The sequence below is a fragment of the Balaenoptera borealis genome, assembly GCF_965194805.1.
Source record: "Balaenoptera borealis genome assembly, chromosome: 10".
Lineage (NCBI taxonomy): Eukaryota > Metazoa > Chordata > Mammalia > Artiodactyla > Balaenopteridae > Balaenoptera > Balaenoptera borealis.
In genome coordinates, this window is record NC_138874.1 from 11,854,700 (window position 1) to 11,880,804 (window position 26,105).

At 39.7% G+C, this 26,105-nt stretch overlaps 1 protein-coding gene across 5 annotated transcripts in view; it reads left to right on the forward strand.

Annotated features, from left to right (window-relative positions):
* Positions 1 to 26,105, forward strand: part of PCNX2 (pecanex 2) — a 281,650-nt gene that overhangs the window by 4,446 nt on the left and 251,099 nt on the right. For 4 of the 5 annotated variants that reach the window (XM_082407553.1, XM_082407550.1, XM_082407549.1 and 1 more), the window contains exon 2: positions 24,947 to 25,152. The exons of the other annotated variant lie outside the window; for it this stretch is intronic. In XM_082407553.1, the coding sequence (XP_082263679.1) occupies positions 24,947 to 25,152 (206 nt within the window). The remainder of the gene's footprint in view (positions 1 to 24,946; positions 25,153 to 26,105) is intronic. 5 annotated transcript variants of the gene reach the window in all.

The window sequence follows — 26,105 nt, forward strand, 5'->3', positions numbered from 1 at the left end:
GCCTTGGAGACTTTTTTGATAAGAACCACATCATTTCTAATTGCTCTAATTATAATAAAATGGGATTACCTGTCACGGGGCCACGTAGCGCCAGATGTACAGTGGGTGCTCTGCACGCACTAGCTGTCATTGTCACACCTAGTTGGTGACTCTTTATCACGCTCTGTGGCCACTCACCATTTGGGTACATAACTATTTTTCTTTAGGTCTTGTATGTCTTTGGCCACCCCTTTTTTCACTCCTACTTCTAACATAGAAGATGAGTTTCTGTGAATTATGGAAAGGTGGTCTGTCCAAAAAGACACCTTTTCCTGGCTCAGGACCTGGGGACTGGAGTTCAGCCAGCATTTGACCCTGTCAGCTGGAGGCCTTTGTGCAGGGTGCAACCTGCACAACCTGAAACAGCAGGCCTGGCTGGTCCGTTTGATTGTTGTTACTTTGTTGGACTGCTTGGTACGTTGCTGGTCCCAAAAGCGTAGCTCTCACCCTGGTCAATCCTAGCACTCATATTCAACTTCTTCCTAAGAAAGGCTTTTTCTGCTGTTGAATCACATGGTCTATACTTTGTCTCCTTTGATTCCGAGAAGCTTGTTGTCTGGTCCTTCTGCTTGTGGGGACCTTATTTATTCTCACACTGAGATGCATGATGCTCCCCACTTTCCCATAATCCACTTGAGTGTCTGAATGTCCTTCCTCCTTCCCTCGCCTGTCTGAAACAGAGTGGGTTCGAAGTGCAAGGGCTGCAGCTTAGGGATGCTTGAAGGCATTCTTCCCCGGGCCCTGGGCTTCCAAAGAGACTCGGGCTGAATGCCATCCCATGCGGTTGTCTTAAAAATTTTGCTGCTCCAGATGGTTGTTTGGACTGTGTGTATGAAGGGCTTGGCTCTATGGGGACTTTGCTTTCCTGGTGCAAGCACTTCTACCAGGGATGTCCCCCTCCCTAGGGCATCCTAGGGCAGTCGTCTTCAATCTTTTCAATATGGCCTTTCTTGAGTGACGTTGCCACCCTCCTGCAAAATTCTTTCTGCTTCTCCTCATCTTCTGCCATTTAGACACATGGTCGTCTGCCAGCCAGTTGTGTTTTGTGTCTGTGACGAAAGAACCGGTACCTGCCTTGTTCTAGGATGTCGGCCTCCGCAGCACTCTCCAAAAAGAGTACTCTTTCCCCCTTTCCTTTCTGTTCTAGTATTGCAAGTTCATGACTGATTTTCTGGTGGTTAAATTTTATGTCTCTGACCTCACTGGCACTTCCCTTAATTTCTTCCAGTTAGTGACTAGTTTTATTTGGATGCTGCTCTCCTTAGATATACTGTTATTTTTCCAATTGTAATGTCTAATACTTCATTTAGTAGGCTTGGGTGTGATTTATTTATTTACTTAAATTTAAAAAAAAAATTGAAATATAGTTGTTTCATGTTTTGGCTGTTGGGAACAGTGCTGCCATGAACATAGGGGTGCGTGTATCTTTTTTTTTTTTTTTTTTTTTTTGCGTGTATCTTTTTGAATTATAGTTTTTTCTGGGTATATTCCCAGGAGTGGGATTGCTGGATGGTGTGATTTATTGTATATGGAAGGTGATACTTATCAGGTGATTATTGTTTTCTGATTTTAACCATTTGGTCTCTCAGATGATTCCTTTTACAAGCCACCCAACTTTATTCCCATTATGTCTGCTCTAAATCTCTTTTCTACGTCCCATGACAGTAGAAAATGGACTAGCTCTTAATGGTATTCAGATTTTTTCCTTTTCTTCTGATGGATTTTCCCCTTTAACATCATCATTATTATTATTATTATTACAGGTAATAATAACAGCCAACACTCACTGAGCACAGAGAGACTGGCACTGTTAAAAGAGCTTGGCATGAGCTAAAGCATATCTTTCTCACAGTAACCCAGAGAGGCACTGTCATTATTCCCATTTTACAGTTGATGAAACTGGCATGTAGAGGTTGGTTAACAAGCTTCAGGATCCATGGCTAGCCGTGACCTAACCAGAATTAGAGGCCAAGCAGTTGGAGCTGGTACCCCCTCGGCCACACCACATTGAATACAGGTAATTTCACAGCAGGACCATCTATTTTCTGCACATTGGCATGAAGAGATCCAGAAACTGAACAGGTGCAAAGAAGTATGTAGGAAAAGTTAACTTTCCTCCCACACTTGTCTCTAGTACCTCATTCAAGAGGCAACCACCACACACAGTCTCTTGTGTGTTCTTCCAGTGACATTTTATACACGTGTGAGTGGAAGTGTGACGTGGGGCTGCTAGGTTTAGTCCCAAAACAGCCTTCTTTGTCACCCACCGTCCCTTTCAATTTGCTCTGTAGAGGAGTTCTTTCTCTACTCTTAGATAAAAACGTGCAAGCCCCAGGACTTCAGGTCACAGGTAATACAAAGTCTTCTAGTTGCTTTAAGGAGCAAAGCACAGACTTGACTGGGATTTCAGAATATCTCTTTCCATATGGTGATCCAAGCAGGAAGGGGTATGAGGATGGCATGGTCTTTTTTCACTCTTCTCCCTCACACACTGGCTAATGTTCTGATGCCTTTGGCATTGAAGAACAGGAAAGTGCTTTGTTGACACCACGGTGGTAAGCTGGCTCCGGGCTCTTGAAACATGGCTTATGTTCCCAGCTGACTGCTTCTGGCGAGGTCCTTCCACATGTCCTGCAGAGACCCTGTTCTCCATTCCAGGGCTCTCCCACCCACAGTTTCTTGGAGGAGGGCTGCTGCCTCCTGGTTGCTTATTCCTTCCATAGTTCCTTGGCATGTGGTGGCCCACCCCAGCTTTCCTCTGCTCCAGCGCCCTTTTAGACCTCTAAAGCGAACTCCTGGGATGTTTGCACACACGGTCCATGCAAACACTAACGTATTCTGTCCCCAAACAGACTGGGAGAGCAGGTCAACCCCAACCTAGCAACTTCTCCTGCATCCCTCCATCCGAGCAGCTAGCCAGCCAGTCTCTCGTCTTTTAGCTCTTCTGGGAAGAATCAGACATCAGACTCCCTGCCCAAATTGTCGGGGACCCATAGTAAGTCTTTGAGTGGCCCCACTGAAGCCTTCCTCTTGACTCTGGGGAAGAGAGACACAGGACTCACTGGACACCATGGTCCCCTCCAACAGTCTTCACAGGTCCTCTCATTCTGGACTCTATTACGTCCTCGCTTTTGGTGAGGGATGTTAGGGTCGTCTCGCTCATTGTCATGACCCATGTAGAAGTCTCTGGATGTGGTTTGTCCCAGAAGTTGCACTGAAATCTAATATCTATCCCACATTGGCTCTTTGGTCAACACTTTCAGTTGACTATTTTGTTGTATACGTATGCAGCCATGTATCTGTACATATCCTTGTTTTTTCCACTTTACCTTTTCTACTTTTTCTTAGAGAACATTACATAAAGATCTTCTTCATTATTTTTAAGGTCAGCATGGTATTCCACTTTGTGAGTAAAGGGTGATTTATTTGACCTGTCCCCTTGAAGAATATTTAAGTTTTTCAGATGATTTTAAACCTAGTGCTAACATTTGGCTATTTGAATTGTTTCATTCAGTATTTGAACACATATATATCAGTCAGGAGATGCTGATTTGTGCTGATATAACAAATAGCCTCAGAATCTCATTGGTTTTACCAAGTTTATTTTTTTTTTATTCATATTATGTGTCCAGCATGGTTAGTGGGGGAAGGGGAGCATGGTTAGCAGGGGGTCCTGCTCATCACAGGCATGTAGGTGTCTAGGCTGATAGAACCCCCAGTTTGGGTAGCTAGGGGCTCTGCTCCCCACCATCCTCACACCATTACCCTGACCATTGCCAGTCACCATGGTGGATGGAGAGAGAGGGTGAGAAGCATGGACTAGCTCTTGAAGCTCCCACCTGGAAATGGCAGATACCTCTTGCACTCAGACATCTTTGTTAGGGCAAGTTGCATGGTCACATCTACCCAAGGGGAGGGGAAAGTACAGTCCTACTGTGTGTCCAGGGAAGAACTGGACCTATTCGTTGGACAATACTTATGTCTACAACAACAGACTGAGTGCCAGGTGTTTGGCTGGATATTGGGGAAACAACAGGCAAAAGATAGATTGGTATCTCTCCTTATTAAGTTAACAGGTAAAGGTAAACAGACATGAATAACACAATGATTACTGTTATTACAAGGGAAGTACAAGGTGCTATGCAGTAAAGACCTTATCCTGGCTTTGGTGTTTAGGAAGGCTTTCCAAAGGAAATAACTTCTAATCTGGAACCTGATGAATGATTAGTAGCTCGTCAAGCAAAGATGGTAGACCAAGAGACGGAGTTTGAGTTTCAGTCTCAGTATGGTAAGACACATTGGTGAGTTCTTTTTTGGTCAAGTTTGAAGTAGGATATTATTTTTTATACCCCAATTTTTATTTTTGAAAAATTTCTAGTCTACAGAGAAGTTGCAAATATAGCACAATGAATACCGTATACCCTTCACTTCGATTCACCAGTTCTTAATGTTTTGCCACATTTGCTTCATCACTCTCTTATATATTTATACATTTAAAATTTTGCTGAATCATTTGAGAATAAATTGCAAACATCAATACACTTTCCCCCTAGAAACTTCATCAGGTGTCTCTTAAGGAAAAGGACATTCTCCCACATAATCATCACACTCAAAAATGAACATTGATGTAATGCTATTGTCTAACACATAGTTCTCATGCAGATTTCCCCAGTTATGCTAATGATGTCCAGCGTAGCTGAGCTTTTTGTTTTGTTTTTCTGGATCTAAGATTCAATCGAGGATCATGCATTGCTTTTAGTTGTCATGTCTCTGAATTGTCCTTTATTCTAGAAAACGTTCTTCAAGTTTTTTTTTTTTCTTTTGTGGCAATAAAAGTTGTTTTGCAGAATGTCCCACAATTTGGATTTTTTTATTGTATCCTTGAGATTAGGTGTCTGATATGCATTTTTTGGCATGAATACTACCTAAGTGATGTGTTCTTGTCCTGTATCACATCAGAGGCACCCAATGTCATTCCCCCATTGGTGGTGCCAATAAGTTTGGTCATTGGTCAAGATGGTGTTGGCCAGATTTTTCTGTGGTAAAGGTACCCAATTTCCTCTTGTATTTAACAAATAATCTGGGAGGGGAAACCTGGAGACTGTACATGCTATTGTATTCCCCCCAAATTTTTACTCATGGTTGTACCAAAAATTGATGATGGCTTACCTAAAATAATTACCAAAATGATGGCTGCAAAATGGTGATTTTCTATTTATTCATAGGTATTCTTCTGTGAAGAAAAGCTGTCCTTTTCCCCCTGTCTTGTAGTTTTGTTGTGTTTGTTAGTGTGGTCTCATAGATTCTTTTTTTTTTATTCAATGGATATTATTCATTCCTATCATCATTTTTTTTAATTTAAATATTTTATTTATCTCCAAACCAGATTTTTTTAAATAGAAGTATAGTTGATTTACAATTTTATTTTTGTTTCAGGTGTACAGCGTAGTGATTCAGTATTTTTACAGATTATATTCCATTAAAAGTTACTATAAAATAATGGCTGTAATTCCCTGTGCTGTACAATATATCCTTGTTGCTTAACTATTTTACACATAGTTGTTTATATCTCTTAATCCCCTACCCTTAACTTGCCCCTCCCCTTCCCTCTCCCCACTGGTAACCACTAGTTTGTTCTCTATGTCTGTGAGTTTGTTTCTGCTTTGCTATATACATTCATTTGTTTTATTTTTCAGATTCCACATAAAATTATATACAGTATTTATCTTTCTCTGTCTGACTTATTTCACTAAGTGTAATACACTCTAGGTCCATCTACCTTATTGCAAATGGCAGAATTTCATTCTTTTTATGGCTGAGTAATATTCCATTACACACACACACACACACACACACACACACACCCCACATCTTCTTTATTCATTTATCCATCGATGGACATTTAGATTGCTTCTGTATCTTGGCTATTGTAAGCAGTGCTGCTATGAACATTGGACTGCATATATCTTTTCAAGTTGTTTTTTTCAGATATATACCCAGGAATTGAATTGCTGGATCATATGGTAGTTCTATTTTTAGGTTTTTGAGGAACCTCCGTACTGTTTTCCATAGTGGATGCATGAATTTACATTTTCACCAACAGTGTACAACAGTTCCCTTTTCTCCACATCCTCTCCAGCATTTGTTATTTGTGGACTTTTTGATGATGGTCATTCTGACAGGTGTGAGGTGATAATCTCGTTATGGTTTTAATTTGTGTTTCTCTAATAAGTAGCAATGATGAGCATCTTTTCATGTGCCTGTTGGCCATCTGTATATCTTCTTTGGAAAAGTGTCTATTTAGGTCTTCTGCCCGTTTTTTGATTGGATTTTTTGTTTGTTTGTTTTTTGATATTGAGTTGTATGAGCTGTTTGTATATTTTGGATATTAACCCCTTGTCGGTCACATTGTTTGCAAATATTTTCTCCCGTCCTGTAGGTTGTCTTTTTGTTTTGACGGTGGTTTCTTTTGCTGTGCAAAAGCCTTTAAGTTTAATTTGGTCCCATTTGTTTATTTTTGCTTTTACTTCTTTTGCCTTAGGAGACAGATCCAAAAACTATTGCCACTCTTTATGTCAAAGAGTGTTCTGCATATGTTTTCTTCCAGGAATTTTATGGTTTCAGGTCTTACACTTAGGTTTTCAATCCACTTTGAGTTTTTTGTTTGTTTGTTTTGTTTTTTTGTTTTTGTTTCGTTATTTTTTGGCTGCACCATGTGGCTTGTGGGATCTCAGTTCACATGCCAGGGATTGAACTGGGCCACATCAGTGAAAGCCTGGAATCCTAACCACTAGCTCACCAGGGAACTCCCCATTAGGGGTTTATTTTCACATATGGTGTGAGGAAATGTTCTAATCTCATTCTTAGAACATTTAGCTGTCCAATTTTCTCAGCAGAAGAGACTGCCTTTTCTCCATTGTGTATTCTTTCCTCTTTTGTCATAGTTCAAGTGTGTAGGTTTACTTCTGGGCTGTCTATTCTGTTCCATTGATCTATGTGTCTGTTTTTGTGCCAGTACCATGCTGTTTTGATTACTGCAGCTTTGTAGTATAGTCTAAAGTCAGGGAGTGTGATACCTCCAGCTTTGCTCTTTTTTCTCAAGATTGCTTTGGCAATTTGGGGTTTTCATGGTTCCATATGAATTTTAGGATTATCTGTTCTAGTTCTGTGAAAAATGTCATGGGTATTTTGATAGGAATTGCATGAAATCTGTTGATTGTTTTCGGTAGTATGGACATTTTCATAATATGAATTCTTGCAATCCAAGAACACACAATATCTTTCCATGTCTTTTGATCATTTTCAAATTCCTTCATCAATATTTTATAGTTTCCAGGGTCTAGGTCTTTCACCTCCTTGGTTAAGTTTATTCTTAGGTATTTTATTCTTTTTGATGTGATTGTAAAGGGGATTGTTTCCTTAATTTCTCTTTGTGATAGTTCATTATTAGTGTATAGAAAAGCAACAGATTTCTGTACATTCATCTTGTATCCTGCAACTCTCCCCAGTCTTTTTGATATTAAGTTTACCCAAAATTTGGCAAGTGGTACCTTTTTCCAGCAGTTTTTGAGCCCTCTGGATATGTCCTCATCAGCTTTTGAGCACTTTCTTGCTTTCTAGCCCAACAAGTTAGTCCACACTTAGCTTATACATTTTCTACCCCAGCCCTGGAAAAACCAGTCATTACTGTAAGGAGCCCTGATCCTTTTGGTGGGAAATGGCATTTGGAATCCAAGATTTGGGGAAGCTATAGTTATATTTATTGCTTTGGGGTTGTCTTTGCTTCTAGGCCCTTTCAGTAGACAGAGCTAGGGGAGCATATCTACCTATCTATCTAGCGGTCGTCTACTGAGAGTTGTTCTGAAACCTTTATAATCTGATCCAAATTAAAGGATTCTTCTTCTCCTTCACCTGCTCCACATTTGTATCTCCTTTTTTCCCACGGTGAGAACTCTGGTTCCCAACAATATCATTTTTTCAATCCTAAAATATGCACAGGAATTACTACTCTCATACCTCTACCAAAAGAAAATCTTTTGGTTAAGTTCAAGATTGTTTTGTGTTTTTATTATTATTTTAAGAATACAGCAATAATGTGCTGTGAGAGTGTTGTTTTCTAAAGTTACTTGGATTAATTATTTAAAAATATTTTATTGAGATATAATTGACATATAACATCACATTAGATTATGGTTTATGATGTAATGATTCAATATTTGTATAGGATTAATTCCTTTTTAAAAAATACTTATTTTATTTATTTATTATTTATTTAATTTATTTATTTTGGCTGTGCCGGGTCTTAGTTGCAGGATCTTTGTTGCGGCATGTGGACTTCTTAGTTGCGGCATGTGGGATCTTTAGTTGCAGCATGCGGACTTCTTAGTTGTGGCATGCACGTGAGATCCAGTTCCCCAACCAGGGATCCAACCTGGGTCCTCTGCACTGGGAGCGCAGAGTCTTACCCACTGGACCGCCAGGGAAGTCCCTAGGAATAATTCTTTATATTTGATTTTTGAAATTGGATTAAATTGTTGTCTTTAAAGACGTTGACAAGAACATTTTCAGTGGAGTGTTGGGGAGTAGCAGCCAGATTGCTGTGGGTTTAAGAGGCAATGGGAGGTGAAGGAATGAAGACAGGTTGTAAAGACAGTTCTTTCACGCAGGGAGTGAGAAATAGTACAAATCCAGTATCTGGAGAGAGATGTGGAGTCAAGGGAGGCTTATCCTTCCATGAAGTTTGGAAGAATCTTGAGGTTGGGGGTGTGATTTGAATTCCCCCTTGGTCCCTGGTGTGATGCTTTGTATACAGTGGATAATCAACTCACTCTTCCCATTAATGAAATCTAACTCATACGGGGATACGCAATTTTGGTAGAGCATATAACAGTCTGTGGGCAGGCCCATTTCAATATACTCACCACAGTGTGGTGGCCTGGATCCAGATCATTAAAAATGGAGCTTGAAAACCAAGGTGTTACTCTTAGTATTGAATTGCCTTAAAGTTCAAATTTTGCTGTCATTTCCAAGATAACCTTTGTTTTATTACTTAGATGGCAATTATCTTTTTCTTTGTGGTATTTATTTAATAAATACAACTTTTTTCCCTACCATGGGAAACTTGGATTTAAAATGAAAAGACCATTGGCTCAAATAAAAATGATTTTACCTCATTCATTGATATTGGCTGATCTTAAATATAGAAAACAAATGTAGAAGTTTTGGGGCTGTGAGGGACCTTAGGTATTTTCTATATTGGATTATGTGTATGTTTTAGTTCCTTTCTCCAAATCTTTACCATCTCAAAAGAAAATCAAGAGAGCTAATACTTATTTCCCATTGGTTTTCCTTATCTTTTGATAATTTATTCTTCCTTTCAAGACTGCAACTCGAAAGCTAATAATCGGGGAAGAATAAAAATCCCAGAAAATAAGAAACATCCCTGGGAATCCCTGAAACAAATATTTTACCAAGAAAACAATTGGCTTATTTCATAATAATTTTTTTCTTATTATGTATTAACATTTCTGACTGTCTAGGCAAGCAATAAAAACATTTGCTCTGTAGCTCTTTACCCACCTCAGAACACCACATCTGAATTTATTGTTCCATGGTATTGATGAATGATACGTAGATAATGATGATGATGATGATGATGACGTTGATGGTGATGGTGATAAATGACACTAGCATTTGGGTGCTTATTAGGTACCAGAAAATGTATTAGTACAATAATTAATTAATCCTGTTAGGAACTATATTCCTATTTCACAGAAAAAATGGACATTTATGAAGGCTAAATAACTTCCCTAAGTTTGCAAAATTGTTAAATTGAGAAAAATTTGCAACATATAGACACGCATTACTATCATAAATGTTTATTTATTCACCAAGATTTTTGAGCATCTATTTGCTGGATACCAGGCTAGGTGTTGAGAGTATAATGGAGAACAAGACAGACCCGGTTCCTGTCTTCATGGAACCGACCATCTTTACATGGCTCTTGTGAATAAGTAAGAATCAATAAGAAAACTATAAACACCTTGGAAAGTGACATAAATAGACAATTGACACAGAGATATATACACACATACATATATATATATTAAATATACACATGAATGATTATTTTACTAACAGTCCAAGAAGTACATATTAAAATAATGTGATTTTGGAATATCTAGGTTACAGAGATTTAAAAGGTAGTACCTAATGAGCTTTAGATAAATAACCATTCCCCAAAATTCAGAGGGATAGATGTACAAGATGAGTCACTATTTGTTTTAGCAAAAGACTAGAAACAGGTATCGACTGATGGAGAACGAGTTAATGAATTATGTATGATACATCCACATCTCGGAGTTCTGTAGTTGTGAAAAAGGGAATGGGAACTAGACTGCTGCAGAGTGATCGCCAGGATCTATTATTAGGTAGAAAAAAAGCAGAAGCTAAAATGAGACTAAAAATGAGGAAGGAAATAAGAAGCATATATCTAGTTGCGTTTTTTTTTCAAGAAGACACAGTAAAAGGATAAATAAATAAAAAACTAATAGAAAAGTAAAGGAAATAGAAAGACTGAGGGATGGCAACAGAGCTGGAAACAAGGAATGAATCTTTTTTTTTTTTAACATCTTTATTGGCGTATAATTGCTTTACAATGGTGTGTTAGTGTCTGCTGTATAACAAAGTGAATCGGCTATATGTATACATGTATCCCCATATCCCCTCCCTTTTGCGGCTCCCTCCCACCCTCCCTATCTCACCCCTCTAGGTGGTCACAAAGCACCGAGCTGATCTCCCTGTGCTATGCAGCTGCTTCCCACTAGCTATCTATTTTACATTTGGTAGTGCATATATGTCAATGCTACTCTCTCACTTTGTCCCAGCTTACCCTTCCCCCTCCCCGTGTCCTCAAGTCCATTCTCTACATCTGTGTCTTTATTCCTGTCCTGCCCCTAGGTTCATTAGAACCTTTTTTTTTTTTTTGAAAGTCCATATATATGTGTTAGCATATGGTATTTGTTTTTCTCTTTCTGACTTACTTCATTCTGTATGACAGACTCTGTGTCCATCCACCTCATTATAAATAACTCAATTTCGTTTTTTTTATGGCTGAGTAATATTCCATTGTATATATGTGCCACATCTTCTTTATCCATTCATCTGTTGATGGACACTTAGGTTGTTTCTGTGTCCTGGCTATTGTAAACAGTGCTGCAGTGAACATTGTGGTACATGACTCTTTTTGAATTATGGTTTTCTCAGGGTATATGCCCAGTAGTGGGATTGCTGAGTCATATGGTAGTTCTATTTTTAGTTTTATAAGGAACCTCCATACTGTTCTCCATAGTGGCTGTATCAATTTACATTCCCACCAAAAGTGCAAGAGGGTTCCCTTTTCTCCACACCCTCTCCAGCATTTATTGTTTGTAGATTTTTTGATGATGGCCACAAGGAATGAATCTTGTTTGATAGTTTGGTAGCATACTCAAACAAAAAAGATTTCAAATGACTTTAAACACAGAGTTTCTAGGCCTACTGGGATATAACCTAAAGATGAAGAACACCACAAAAAAATCTTAAATTGCGTTTGGTTACCTTATTGTCATCAGTAAGATTTTATATTATTTTTTTGAAATTATTATATATAGATAGATAAAGACAATAAGAAATTATGTTCATATTTTCAGGAATCAAGATTTCAGCAATAAGAGAAGACAGGTACAAATCAAGTCACAGAAGTTACTTAGAACCTTGTAATATTCCATTTGAATTGGAAATACCCATCTGAAATCATGAATTATTTTTTCTAAAAAAAAATGCATATATTTTTTAGCTGTGTCTATCTAACCACCTGGAAGCAATGATAACCCAATAAGGATGTACAAATCTCACACACTCAGATTCTGGTCTCTTTTTTTAAAAAATATTTGTTTATTTATCTGGCTGCACTGGGTCTTAGTTGTGGCAGGTGGGATCTTCGTTGCCATGTGTGGGATTTTTTTTTTTTTTTTTTTACTTGCTGCAGCTGGGGTCTTTTTTAGTTGTGGCACGCGGGATATAGTTCCCTGACCAGGAATGGAAACTGGGCCCCCTGCATCGGGAGCGTGCAGTCAGCTGCTGGATCACCAGGGAAGTCCCAGATTTTGGTCTCTAAACACCATTTCCTTCTAAAAGGAAGTAGGGCTCTTTGGAGAAGTGGCCCATTCCAGGTCTGGGCCAGAAAATGTACACGAGGAGCCTAAGGTCCAAGAAGCTGTGGCAGAATACTAGGGTCACGTTGAAAGGCTTGAGGGGGTAAACTTGTAGACGCTGGCCCAAGGTGGGTCAGTTTGAGCACCCATGAGGTTATAGCATAATGCTGTGCATTTAGGAGTGGAGTGCATCCTATAGGAAGACAAGACATTAATGCTGTCACACGGGAGCTGTACTGGATGCGAAAGGGCTCAGCTCTCCCCCCTGGCGTAGCTGGTATGTCAGCAGCAAGACTTGCCCCCAGGCCTGCGACCAGTCTGTGGTTAGCCCCAGGATGGGGTGGAGGGGAGGGCCTCAGTGTCTCCAGCTGTGAGGAACTGGAGAAGCAGCGTTGACACCAAGGAAGAGACATACCATCCTACTCATATCCCTTGGTTATCAGAAAATCTTCCCTTCTTAGCAATCTCCACTTCCTTTGCACAGAGGTACACCCCCTATTCCCACCACCAGGCCCAATTCCTTAAGCCCTTTCCTTGCTCTGACTCATGAGATTGGGGCCCATGGTCCCCCTTTCCCTCATCCTGTGCGTCTCTTGGTGCTGGTCTCCTGACGTGACGTCACTGCTGCAGGATGCTCTCTCTCTCTCACAAGCCCCATGTTTGTCATCTCAGGAGCACTTACCAAGCAGCCAGTGTGGGAGCCCCGAGTCCTCACTGTGAGTCAGCGACTTCCCGGGACTTCTCCCTACACTTGGCTTTGTCAGCTCCTGAGGAAAGCACAGTTTGTCCTTGCCACTGTTTGGGAGCCTTGAAAACGTGTGTGACGGAGGTCAGGGCTCGACAAAATTGCTGAAGCCAGGAAAGGCCATGATGCTGACTGTGGATCAGGGACTGTGGGATGTACAAGAGGAGACTCAGCCCTTGCATTCAAGAAGTTTATCTAAAAAATAGTACAAATTAACTTAGTTACAAAGCAGAAAAAGACTCACAGACATAGAAAACAAATTTACGGTTGCGAAAGGGGAAAGGCGGGGGAGGGATAAATTAGGAGTATGGGATTAACATATAAACACCACTATATATAAAATAGATAAACACACGGGGAACTCCACTTCGCTGTACAGTAGAAACTAACACAACATTGTAAAACAACTATACCCCAATTAAAAAAAAAAAAGAAACTAATTTATAATATAAAAAAATAGATAAACAACAAGGACCTACTGTATAGCACAGGGAACTATGTTCAATATCTTGTAATAACCTATAATGGAAAAGAATCTGAAAAATTATATATATATATAATTTTGCTGTACACCTGTAAATAACACAATATTGTAAATCAACTATACTTCAATTAAAAAAAGCTCAAAAGCGAAAAAAAAAAGGGTTATAATTACTGGAAAGGAGAGTCCATAAAAGTGAGAGAACCTTCTGTGAGTGGCACAAATCACAGCTGATTTGGAAATCAGAGTGCTTACCACATAGTATTCTCTAAACCATTTACCAACAATGAAGATCAATGAACATCAATGAAGAATGGTAAACATAACCTGTGATGTTGCAAAGAAAGGTGTATCCTGACTTTTCTCCTCATGTCCTTGTCATTCATTGCTTCTTTGTGTTCTTTCCTTGGCTTCATTGCCCCTTTTCCCTTCAACTTGGGCCTTCTCTTCAAGCGTATCTCTGCATTTCATTATCTTCTCTTTCCCTTGAGCCAAGCTAGTCTGGTGGCTTCGCCTGTCGCATCTGTGCTAAGGGTACGCACCTGCCCTCACCCAGATTCCTGCTCCATGTCTTGCATTGTCCATTTTCCTGCACCATATTCGCCGTCCAGCTTCCCCACGAAGCCCTTCACAACAGCTCCTGTCCTCCGTGATGTCCTCCACCTCTCGCTGGCTGGCCTCACGCTCAGTGGGAGTGCCTACCTGAGAGAGCCCTTCGGTTGCGTGTCACTCTGTATTGCTTGTACACCATCTTAACCTCATCTCGACATCTAGGTAGTTTACTCCTGAGGCCACTTTGGTTTGGGGTTTTGCCCTTGGTGGGGAACAGCAGAGCACACTCTTGTTAATCAGTGATCAAGAGTCTGGGGGCTCAGCAGGGCTTCAGCAGAAAAGGTTTAGAACTAGTGTAAGAAGTGCTGGAGAGAGTTAAGTGTAGGTATTTGCACAGGACAGTGATGTGATTAAAAGGGTGCTTGAGAGGCACTGTCCGGAAAACTGTAGAGCAGAGGTGGGGAGATTAGCACGCAAACCACGCAGGGCCCCCAGCTGGGATGGAGGGGGGTCCTGAAATGGCCCAGCAGCATCCTGCCATCTGCTCGTCCCGTCTCTCCAGCCTCAGCTCACTCCATCCCTCCTCCCTCTCAATGGTACAGGCAGCTGCACCCTCTGAGGCCACTTTAGCTTTTGCGCACTGTTCCCACTGCCTGAAGTCTCCCCACTCGCCCTTCCAGGGTGACTCTAGTTCATCTTTCAGTGCTCAAGTTAAATGCCATTTCTTCCAGGATTATTCCCTGACACTCCAAACTAAGTTAGGTCCCCTTGCTGGACAAAAATAGATTAATTTTGTAATTAGTTGTAATTAATCTGCGCTATCACGGAAGCCCCTCGAAGACAGATAGTTTGTTTGCATTTGTGTTCACAGCTCTCTCCCCAGCGCCAAGCACAGTGCCTGGCAGGGAGTACGTGCAACAAGTCCTTGTGAAAGGCTGAGTAGGGGGCGTGACCGTTTCTGTGATCCAGCCAGTTGTCTGGGGCTGTGACTTGTGACTCACTCTGGGCAACGGACGCTTGTTGAATGGATGGATACACCTTGATCTTGAGAGAGAGCCTGGGAGAATCAGTGGACTCCTGATGAACTGGTCCTGCTTAACTTCCGTGTTCAGACAGAGGAGCCCAATGTGATTTGGTCGTTCATGTTTCTTGGTTGGAAATCGCCATATATCATCAAAAGTGTCATAAAATAATAATTACATTTAAAAATTGTGGTAAAATGCACATAACTTAAAATTTACCATCTTAATCTTTATTTATTTATTTATTTATGGCTGTGTTGGGTCTTCGTTTCTGTGCGAGGGCTTTCTCTAGTTGCGGCGAGCGGGGGCCACTCTTCATCGCGGTGCGCGGGCCTCTCACCGTCGCGGCCTCTCTTGTTGCGGAGCACAGGCTCCAGACAGACACGCAGGCTCAGTAGTTGTGGCTCACGGGCCCAGTTGCTCCGCGGCATGTGGGATCCTCCCAGACCAGGGCTCGAACCCGTGTGCCCTGCATTGGCAGGTGGATTCTCAACCACTGCGCCACCAGGGAAGCCCTAGCATTATGTTCTTAAGATATATCTGTGTTGTAGCATGTGTCGAAATTCCCTTCCCTTTTAAGATTGAATAATATTTTATTTTATATATATATATATATATATATATATATATATATATGTCTATCACATTTTGTTTATCCATTCATCCATTGATAGACACTTGGGTTGCTTCCACCTCTTGACTATTGTGAATAATACTGCTGTGAAAATGGGTGTACTCTTGAGGACCCTGCCCTCAATTCTTTTGGGTCAGATAGTTATTCTATGTTTAATTTTTTGAGGAAGTGCCATATAGTTTTTCATAAATAATAACTTTAAAATAAAAAAATAGCAGCTTACCATAGGTAGCCTTTCCAAGTAGGCACCTTGTAAGATTACTTATTTATTCCAACAATCCTGCCGTTGATCCTGTTGGTCTCAGACGTTTCTTTTAGCAGGGCCTCTGCAGTTTCTGCTGGTTTGGGAAGCAGAATGTGTAAAGAAAAAGGTTAGTAGTTCAACTCATTTTTGCCTCACTGTTCCTTTTAAAAAGGACTATTACTGACTGATTTTAATCTTTTACCCCAAAATCTTGAAGATTTTGAAGACTATTGCTTAAAAATTAAAACATGTAACATTATAATTCATTAAATTTAAATATTAATTAAAACCCATTTTAAATTTTGTGACACTAAACATTTTTTATATCATTTGAGGTTTTTTTTTTTTTAATACCTCTTTTTTATGGCCTTGCCACACAGCTTGTGGGAATCTAAGTTCGAACCGGTACCCTCGGCAGTGAAAGCATAGAGTCCTAACCACTGGATTGCCAGGGAATTCCCTACTATTTAGGTTTTTTTTTAAATATAAATTTATTTTATTTACTTATTTTTGGCTGCATTGGGTCTTCGTTGCTGTGCGCAGGCTTTCTCTAGTTGTGGCGAGTGGGGGCTACTCTTTGTTGCGGTGCGCGGAGTTCTCATTGCGGTGGCTTTTCTTGCTTTGGAGCATGGGCTCTAGGCGCGCTGGCCTTAGTAGTTGTGACACGCGGGCTCAGTAGTTGTGGCTCACGGGCTCTAGAGCACAGGCTCGGTAGTTGTGGCGCATGGGCTTAGTTGCTCCGCGGCATGTGGGATCTTCCCGGACCAGGGCTTGAACCCGTGTCCCCTGCATTGGCAGGTGGATTCTTAACCACTGCGCCACCAGGGAAGTCCCATTATTTAGGTTTTGAAGACACCTAAAAGCACAAGGAGTCAGGGGACTTGCCGATTATGAATTCGACCTTCCAGGAGTAAGTTGATGGCTTTGCCAAGACAGAAGTATTTCTAAAATTCCTTATGAAAAAATGAATACGTAAGTTTAGATTTATATATCAAGTATAACAATGATCAGGTATAGTTTATATTATGTAAACATTCACATTATGGGAGCCTCATTTTAAATTCTAAATAACATTTTCTTCTATTAGGAAACACGTGACATTATATTCAATGATAGTCAAGCTCAGTATGAGTACAAATTTATGGCTGAGCTGACATCACTTTGAGGTTGAGGTTGACATCACTTTGCCTTTAATGAGCTTTCTGACTGATTCATCCTATTCATCTCAGTTTACATTAAAGACATTACTAAAATGTTAACTCTTACCAGGGCCATCTGAAATCTAAAGGACAACGTGAATCTAGATTTCTTGACTATGCTAAGCATTCATTGACTAAGCTATGCACTGAATATTCTTTATGAGAAGAGAAGAGAAGAGAAAAGAGGAGAGGAGAGAAGAGAAGAGGGAATTAGACAACTGTAGGTACCGGCTTCTGAAGTTGTTTCCAAAGCATTTGAGGCCCACGAAGATTCTCATTTTAATGACCCTGCCTTAAATCTACCTCTCCAACCTTTGGCAATTTTTCCATCTTATTATTCCCTGTAGCACTACCTTGATAATCCAAACATTTGCCTGCCACTTTTCTATCCAGTATTTCCCTCATGAAAGTTAAACACAAAACAAGAGGTCCAGGAGCTCAAAGAAATGAGAACAGATGTAATAAGAAACAGACAGCAGACTCAAAGGAAGCCAAATAGCAGGGCTGAGAGAAAGCATTGTATTCTCCTTTTTGTCCATCTTACTTTGCATGATACAAGTGCAGGTAGAGCTGTCTTTTGGGGATGAGTCATATTTCTAGATTCCGCCCACCTCATCATTTTTAAACGTGATGTATTTGCAAGACTGGCCTACTTCTAAGGGGCACTGCGTTGAGGGCTGCCTCTCATATTCTGTCTGGCAGTTTCATACATGTTAGTATGCATTCTCACATGTCTGGCTCTGGGAGTTCTTGACCCGTGTTCTCAGGACCCAAACTTCTGCTAAGCTTATTCCAGTTCTCAACATATAGCTGGAAGATCTAGATTTTCTGAGAAAATATTAAATTTGCTTAATTCTTAACAAAATATTTATTTATTTGGCTGCGTTGGGTCATAGTTGCGGCACGTGGGATCTTTGTTGCGGCAGGCGGGCTTCTCTCTAGTTGTGGTGTGCGGGCTTAGTTGTCTCACGGCATGTGGGATCTTAGTTCCCCGACTAGGGATCGAACCCACGTCCCCTGCCTTGGAAGGCAGATTCTTAACCACTGGACCACCAGGGAAGTCCCTGCTTAATTCTTTTAATAAAGGAAATTCATAAAACATTTAATGAACTGTTAATCCGGGATCTGAAAACCTATAAATCCCTTCAAATATATAAATGCAGAGAAATGACTGTAATTCTCTATCTTACGCCCTGATTTCTGGTATACAGACCTGTTCCCAAGCCCCCAAGGAATTACAGTTTACTTAGATAGGAATCAAGGGTCCTACTTGAATGAGGTTGTTGGGACTAATGCCTTGACACAGATAAAATATTCAACACTTAGCTGTTGTATGAATGAATGGAGCATGGGTGACTGGGTGGACAAAACCCTTGTCTCTTAATTTGACAAAATGGGTGAACAAAACGGGATCTCTCTCATCTCTGAAGCAGCTAAGACAACTCAAATTGCTCCATCTGCACTCTGTGGTTTTGGAATAAGTTAGGATCTTCTAATAGTCACAGATCTGATCAGGCTTCCAGAAATGAGAACCAAGAAGTTGCAAAGCCTGTGTCTGCCCCAGATGGCACGAATGCCCATGTTAGGCAGTTCCCCAGGGCCAGAGGGAATACTCTGCATGCAGCAGCAGCATGTCAGTACTGCCTGAGGGGTGTGTAGATGTCCAAATCCAGTGGGAGTCTTATGTTTGGCAGATGCAAAAACATTTTCCAAATTACTCGAAGCTTAAGCTTTAGCAGGAAAACCCATTTTCCTTTAACCACATTGATGTAATAGTTCTAAATTCTTCTGGGCAGCGTGTTATCATTGAACATTTTCTTTTTACTTCTAGATGTCTTATTATGTTTTTTTTTTTAAATCAGTATTCTAATGTGCAGTACAGCTATGTGCATTTTAGAATAAATGTTGAAAAGAAAGATTTCACTGGTTTTCAAAGAGAAATATTTTTACATTTTCTAATTAAATTTCCCCATAACACCTCTTGAATTTTATTTTTTACTTAAGTATAGTTGATTTACTATCTTATTATGTTTTTGTAGGGATAGCCTTAGAGATAGCTGAGGTGTGTGTGTGTGTGTGTCTCATGGGTGACTTGCTTTTTTATAGTTAATTTTTTGTACTTTTACTTTTCTAACACCATTTAAGCTGTCACTTCTTATGTCTTGTTACATTTTTGTGCTTACGTCTATTCATTCCACATTCCCCCCTTCTAATTTCTGCTCTGGGCTGGGAAGCCAAATTTGTTAGGCTTATTATGTGCCACATAAATGAATTATGCGTAGGTCAAGATCACAGAGCTTCCCAGTGGAGCCTTGAGTGGCTCCCCTTCCAGTCAAGTGCATAAACATTATGCATAGACTTGGTGGCCCAATGAATAGCACCTCCCTTTTCTGAGTCACTTCAGGGAGACACAGAGTCAAGCAGATGGAGTTCACATATCACCTTTATAGCAAATGAAGCTGATGTTTGCAAATGGACTTGCTAATTGTGAACCCCAGAGTTACAGAGGTTCACCTATTCAGTCAGGTGAAGTACCTTTATGAAATACACATGGATAAAGATTGAAGCCCCCCCCCCCCCCCCCCCCCCCCGCCGCAAAGTGTCCTTTAGGTATGCATACTGAAATCCTCAAAAGTGGTTTATTCTCACTGGACACCAGCCTTATTTATAGGTAGTCCTCACTCAGCCAGATGATTGGTCTCTCCAGGCTACTCAAGAGATGGAAAGGCCCGTCAGCCTGCAGTTCAAAACCAGAGTGGCATAAAATGGTGCAGCCACTAGAGAAATGTGGCTATGACTGTTCCTCAAAAAATTAAACATAGAATTACCACATAATCCAGCAATTTCACCTTTGGATATATACCTCAAAGGATTGAAAGCAGGGTCTCGAAGAGATATTTACACATCCGTGTTCATGGCAGCATTATTCACAATAGCCAAAGGGTGGAAAAACCCAAATGTCCATCAACAGATGAATGTCTGTACAAAATGGGGTATGTACATATAATGGAATGTTATTCAGCCTTATAAAGGAAGGAAATTCTGACCCATGCTACAACATGGATGGACCTTGAAGACATCTTCAAGTTAAGTGAAATAAACCAGTCACAGAGGGACAGATACTGTATGATTCCACTTACATGAGGTCCCTAGAAAAGTCAGATTCATAGAGACAGAGAGTGGAATGGTGGTTGCCCAGAGCAGGGGGTTGGAGGGAATGTGGAGTTAGCGTTTAGTGAGTAGGAAGTTTCAGTTTGGGAAGGTGTAAAAATTCTGTGGATGGATGGTGGTGATGTTGCATACCAATATGAATGGACTTAATGCCACTGAACTGTACACTTTGAAATGGTTAAGGTGGTAAATTTTATGGTATATGTATTTTGCCACACTAAAAGAGTTTTGTAAAAGAAAGAATGGTGACTGAGAGAGAGCCAGAGCTTTCATATGAGCTCAAGAAACAGAGTTGCATGGGTTGCATGGGGAGAACTGTGAACTGTGCAGGTGTCCACACAGGCAGGTGCTTCTAGAAGATGCCAAATCCCGAGAAATCCAGTTTTTCGAGAAATACAGATGATCATATTTGTAATGCCTAGTTGGTAAAAGGTTATTTTTCATGAAATTTTGTCCGAAAGTTTGGTCAAATGAATGATTATACTACTAGTTATCTTAATAATGGGTCAGAAAACAACATATAGCTCATCTTTGACTAAGAATATAATTCTGAAAAAGGTTGCCTCTTATGGTTAATAAGGATGTGTTAAAATGATAAGTTCATGGAAACAAGAAAAAATTGTGATTTACCTTAGAACAAGTATACCTCTATTCAAGATCTGAATATACCTTATATCAGGGGGAAAAATCTGGGATCGAAATTAAATACAAATTTAAAACTGCTCATTCATGACAGATTTCTTCCTAAACCCTCTTCCTTTCCTTGCATGCATACTTATAGGAGAGAACATTCTAGAAGCTGGAGATCTTTTGTTGACTGAGCATAATGAGGTCAGCAGAAAAATGGCGTTGATAGTAATTTCAGTGATGTACCTGGGAATGTAGAATTGGGGGAATATGAGCAGAGCTTTAATTATATGGCATAAAAAAGGGGACATTTAGAGGATGCTAGATTCTACTTGGAGGGTCTACTGAAGGGAGAGGTTTTTAAAGGAATCATGAGAGCAGAGAATTTGGGGAGGAATAATGTGCCATGAGTCATGTGCTGTGAAACCTTTCCTCTCGCCAAGGAAATTTTCAGTAAAATGTCTATCTCTCACTACAGTCTGGTGCGGTGTAGGGACTTTTCAGTGGTGTGACAAAGTGCTAAGTGGTCCTTCATCGAGGATGAGACAGGACCTGTTCTCACTTGGGTTGCAAACTAGTTACTAATGTTCATGTTAACTTCAACTTCAAACTTCTTGCCTTCTCTTAATTCCAACATTACTAAGCTTATGCTGTAGCCCATATTTGTGAGAATAAACTGAAAAGTAATATCTCTTCTTATTGTGGCAAGTCAGTTTTTTCCCAGATGAATTTCCCCAATATCCATATATAATCTTTTCTCTCTCCCCCTTCTTCCCTAGCCTTCTTTTCCCAATGCCTTAGGGTTTTTATCTCTAATCTTGAATGGAAGCTTCCCCATGAAGTGGAACCCCCAATATTAATTTAGGTGAAACCGTGCTAGCTGCCACGCCCCAAATCTCAGTGGTTCAGTGAATCAAAGGTTTATTTCTCACTTCTATTAATGTCCATCTTGGTCTGTAAGGGCCTTGTCCCATAGAGTCACCCAGGAGCCCAGGCTGAAGGAAGCTCTATTGTCTTGTAGATGGATCTGGAAAACATGGCCTCTGAGATTATCAACTAAAGAGGAGGAGAGGGGCATGGAGGAGGTACCAGCTCATAATTGTTTAGGCTTAGTAGTGACACTGGCCACTTCTACTTATGGTCCGTTGGCCAAAAGTAGGCACATGGGCTCAGCCTGAGTGCAAGGGAGGCTGGGAAATGTAGGAGAGCCTGTGGGGTATTTAGTGAGCACTTTCTCTGCTACCCCTACTAATTGGAATACTATGAGACCCAAGCTACATTATAATTCAAACAACTTTTGAATATAATTTGTATATGACAGGGAATTCCTTGGTGGTCCAGTGGTTAGGACTCTGTGCTTATGGTGCAAGGGGCATGAGTTCCATCCCTAGTCAGGGAACTAAGATCCCACTAGCACAGCCAAAAAATAAGAAAATAAATAAAATAAAATAAAATAATATAAAATAATTCTCCTTTGAAACATAATTTGTATATGACAGTTTGCTAATCTATTCTCGTAGACATTTGCTGGGGTTTATTTTTTATTAAAAACTTTTTTATCTGCCTCCTTTTTCTCCCCACTTTTACTGAGAAATAATTGACACACAACACTGTATAAGTTTAAGGTAGACATCCTGATGGTTTGATTTACATATATTGTGAAATGATTATCACAGCTAAGCATAGGCTCAGTTAGCATGCATCATCTCATATAGATACGGTACAAAGAGAAGAAAAAAATTCTTGCGATGAATTTGGATCTACCCTCTTAACAACTTTCCTATCTGTCATACAGCAATGTTAATTATAGTCATCATACACATTGCATCCTTAGTACTTATTACTCTTGTAAGTTTAGACCTTTTGACCACCTTCCTTTAGTTTCCCTTCTCCCACCCCCCATCTCTGGTAACTACAAATCTGATCTCTTTTTCTAGAAGTTTGGTGTTTTTCTTTTTGTTTTAAACTAATATAAATTTGTATTTCACTTATATTTAAATAAATTTCATGTAAGTGAGATCATGCAGTATTTGTCTTGTCTTTCTCTGACTTACTTCACTTAGCATCATGTTGGTTTTAGCATTTGCTGGGTTTTATTGCTTCTTTATCAGTTTCTTCAAACTTACTCTCTAGCTTTAGCCTACATTTATCGATATTATTATTTTTAAAGTTTATTTATATTTTATTGAAGCACGGTTGATTTACAGTGTTGTGTTAATTTCTGGTGTACAGCAAAGTGATTCAGTTATATATATATACATTCTTTTTCATATTCGTTTCCAGTATGGTTTATCACAGGATACTGAATATAGTTCCCTGTGCTCTACAGTAGGACCTTGTTGTTTATCCATCCTGTACATAATAGTTTGCATCTGCTAACCCCAAACTCCCAATCCTTCCCTCCCCCAGCCCCCTCCCCCCTCAGCAACCACAAATCTGTTCTCTATGTCTGTGAGTCTGTTTTGTAAATAAGTTCATTTGTATCATTTTTTTTTTTAGATTCCACATATAAGTGATACCATATGATATTTATCTTTCTCTTTCTGACTTACTTCTCTTAGTATGATCATCCCTAGGTCCATCCATTTTGCTGTAAATGGCATTATTTCATTCTTTTTTATTAACCTACACTTTTTTAGACCTGAAATATACAGACATGTTAAGGAAAAGTGATGGGGGCTATTAATGGCCTCTCCTCTCTGTCTCTCTTCAACTTGGCTATATATTCCTTGAGGTTCTTCACAACTTCTCATGAGGAGGTACATGTGTAAATGTGGAACTTATCTGCTTCCAGGGAGGGGAACTGACTTTATGTATTATCTATCCACCTAATATTTATCTTATTTAGTCATTCTGTCATTCACTTATTTATGAATTCATATTTGTTTGTGGACTTTTACCCGCATGAAATGAAAACAAGTCAGTGATGGTGAAAATTCTTCACTTTGGCTTTTACCGTTGGTGATCGTTTCCTCTTTCTCGGTTGTTCCTTTGGTTTGGCCATTCTGTTTTCGGAACCGTCTTACCCAGATGGTAAATTGTTAGATAGGACCGGGGCAGGTTGTGCAGGGGCTGCATGGGGGCAGAAGGGGGCCGGGCCATGTGGCCTCCGAGCCTAGCTGTGTCCCCAGTTGCAGCACTGACTGGAATCATCACTGGGTTTATGAGATCCTTCTGGGAGGTGCATTGCTAAAAGGGTCTCGCTGTTTATTGAGGTTGTCCTTAGTATCATCTTGGGACCCTCAGGAATTCATTTCTATCCCAGAAGATAAGAATTTCATTTAGGAAGGACCAGAGAACCTGCCATGGGCCATGGTCTCTGAGAGAAATAGGACGAGATGTGGGGTATCCTACAGAGTGGGACAATTACATGGATCCCAGTGATTCGTTTTGTTTCTTGAGGGGATTGGACAGAATTGAGCTGACCTTCGCCATGATCTCCATGGAAAGATCCTTTGCCACTTTTGGAAATGTCCCTCTGCCTTTGAGAGGCAGTACACCCTCTTATGGCCCTTGCCTACATCATGCCACTAGAGAAGTTCATGGCTTGATGATATTAACCCAATGGGAAATCAGGGAGGAAAGGAAGGGGACGTTACACTAACCTTTCTCCTTCCCTTTGTTCTCTGCAAGGCTGTTTGTGTTTTGTTGAAGAAAACAGCATCTCAAAGGCCCTCCTCTGGCCTTGAAGACCAGATGCACAGGAAGACCAGACTAGCCTGTAGAAAAGAGCTGGTAGAAAATGGAGACTCTCACTATAATGTATCTTTTTGTTCTATGGGGTTCCTGTCTGCAAATCACATGTTGGTCATTGCAGCTAGTACCAGCACCTGAAAAATAAGAAAGACTTTTTAAAAAAATAAAAAGGTAGTAGCTCTTTCTCTTCAGGTATTACGAACAGGAAAAGTTATAAAACTAATAGAATTTGAAATCTCGCCCAATTTATGCTCAATAAATAGTTTAAAAATACTTTCAGATTTAAGACCAGAGGTAATCCTACAAGCAAATACATTTTTTCCTTTCTTTTCTCTTCTCTAGGCTTTTCCTCCAAATGCCATCACTGTATTTTTTTACTGCAGCTCAGTGACGATATTCTTCACAATAATCAAATTGGTCAGTTATCGCCTACACCTCATGTTTGATAAAGGAGAAGTGATTCAGCAAAGGCCCTCCAGAAAGAAAGAAAAGCCAAATAAAGACAAAGAGGCCATCAGTGACCACATAACCAATCATAAAAATACAGGGTAACATTTCTCATTAATGCATTAGTTCATAATTTAAAGGTTTTAATTTTGATTAAAATAATTTTTCTCATGTATGAGTTGTTTGTGAAAATATGCCAGGAGAGGCAGACACAAATATGTACATTTTTCTTATATTTAAGCATATACTTAGGCATAAAAATGTTGATAATCCAGATGGTTTAGCTAACTATTTAATATGACCTTATATCATGCTCTGAAATTCATTTGCATTAGGCTTAGCGTAGCAAAATATTTCACTTCAGTATTTTTATCTCATCATCTCAATGCTTATTGCACGCCAGAGTATTTTCAGAAAGAACATTTGTGTTTGTTAATATAAAAGTAATACATTGCATAGAACTAAAATATTAAGAGTAATTCTCAAGTGAGCATTCATCACTATTCTTGGTCTTATTTCTGATAGTTCCTTAAGAGAGCATGTCTTATTTTAAAGTAATGTTTATTAGCTTTTAAAAATAAAATTTATATACCGTGAATTCTTCCCCTTTTTTATACATATATATTTTTTTATTGAAATATAGTTGACTTACAATGTTGTGTTAGTTTCAGGTGTACAACAAAGTGATTCAGTTATGTGTGTGTGTTTGTGTGTGTGTGTATGTGTATATATATATATATATATATATATATATATATATATGCATTCTTTTTCAGATTCTTTTCCCATATAGGTTATTACAAAATATTGAGTATAATTCCCTGTGCTATCCAGTAGGTCCCTGTTGTCTGTTTTATACATAGTAGTGTGTATATGTGACTCCCAAATTCCTAATTTATCCCTCCCCCTCCTTTTCCCCTTGGGTAACCGTAAGTTTGTTTTCTAAGTCTGTGAGTCTATTTCTGTTTTGTATATAAGTTCATTTGTGTCATATTATAGATTCCACATATAAGTGATACCATATGGTATTTGTCTTTCTCTGTCTGACTTACTT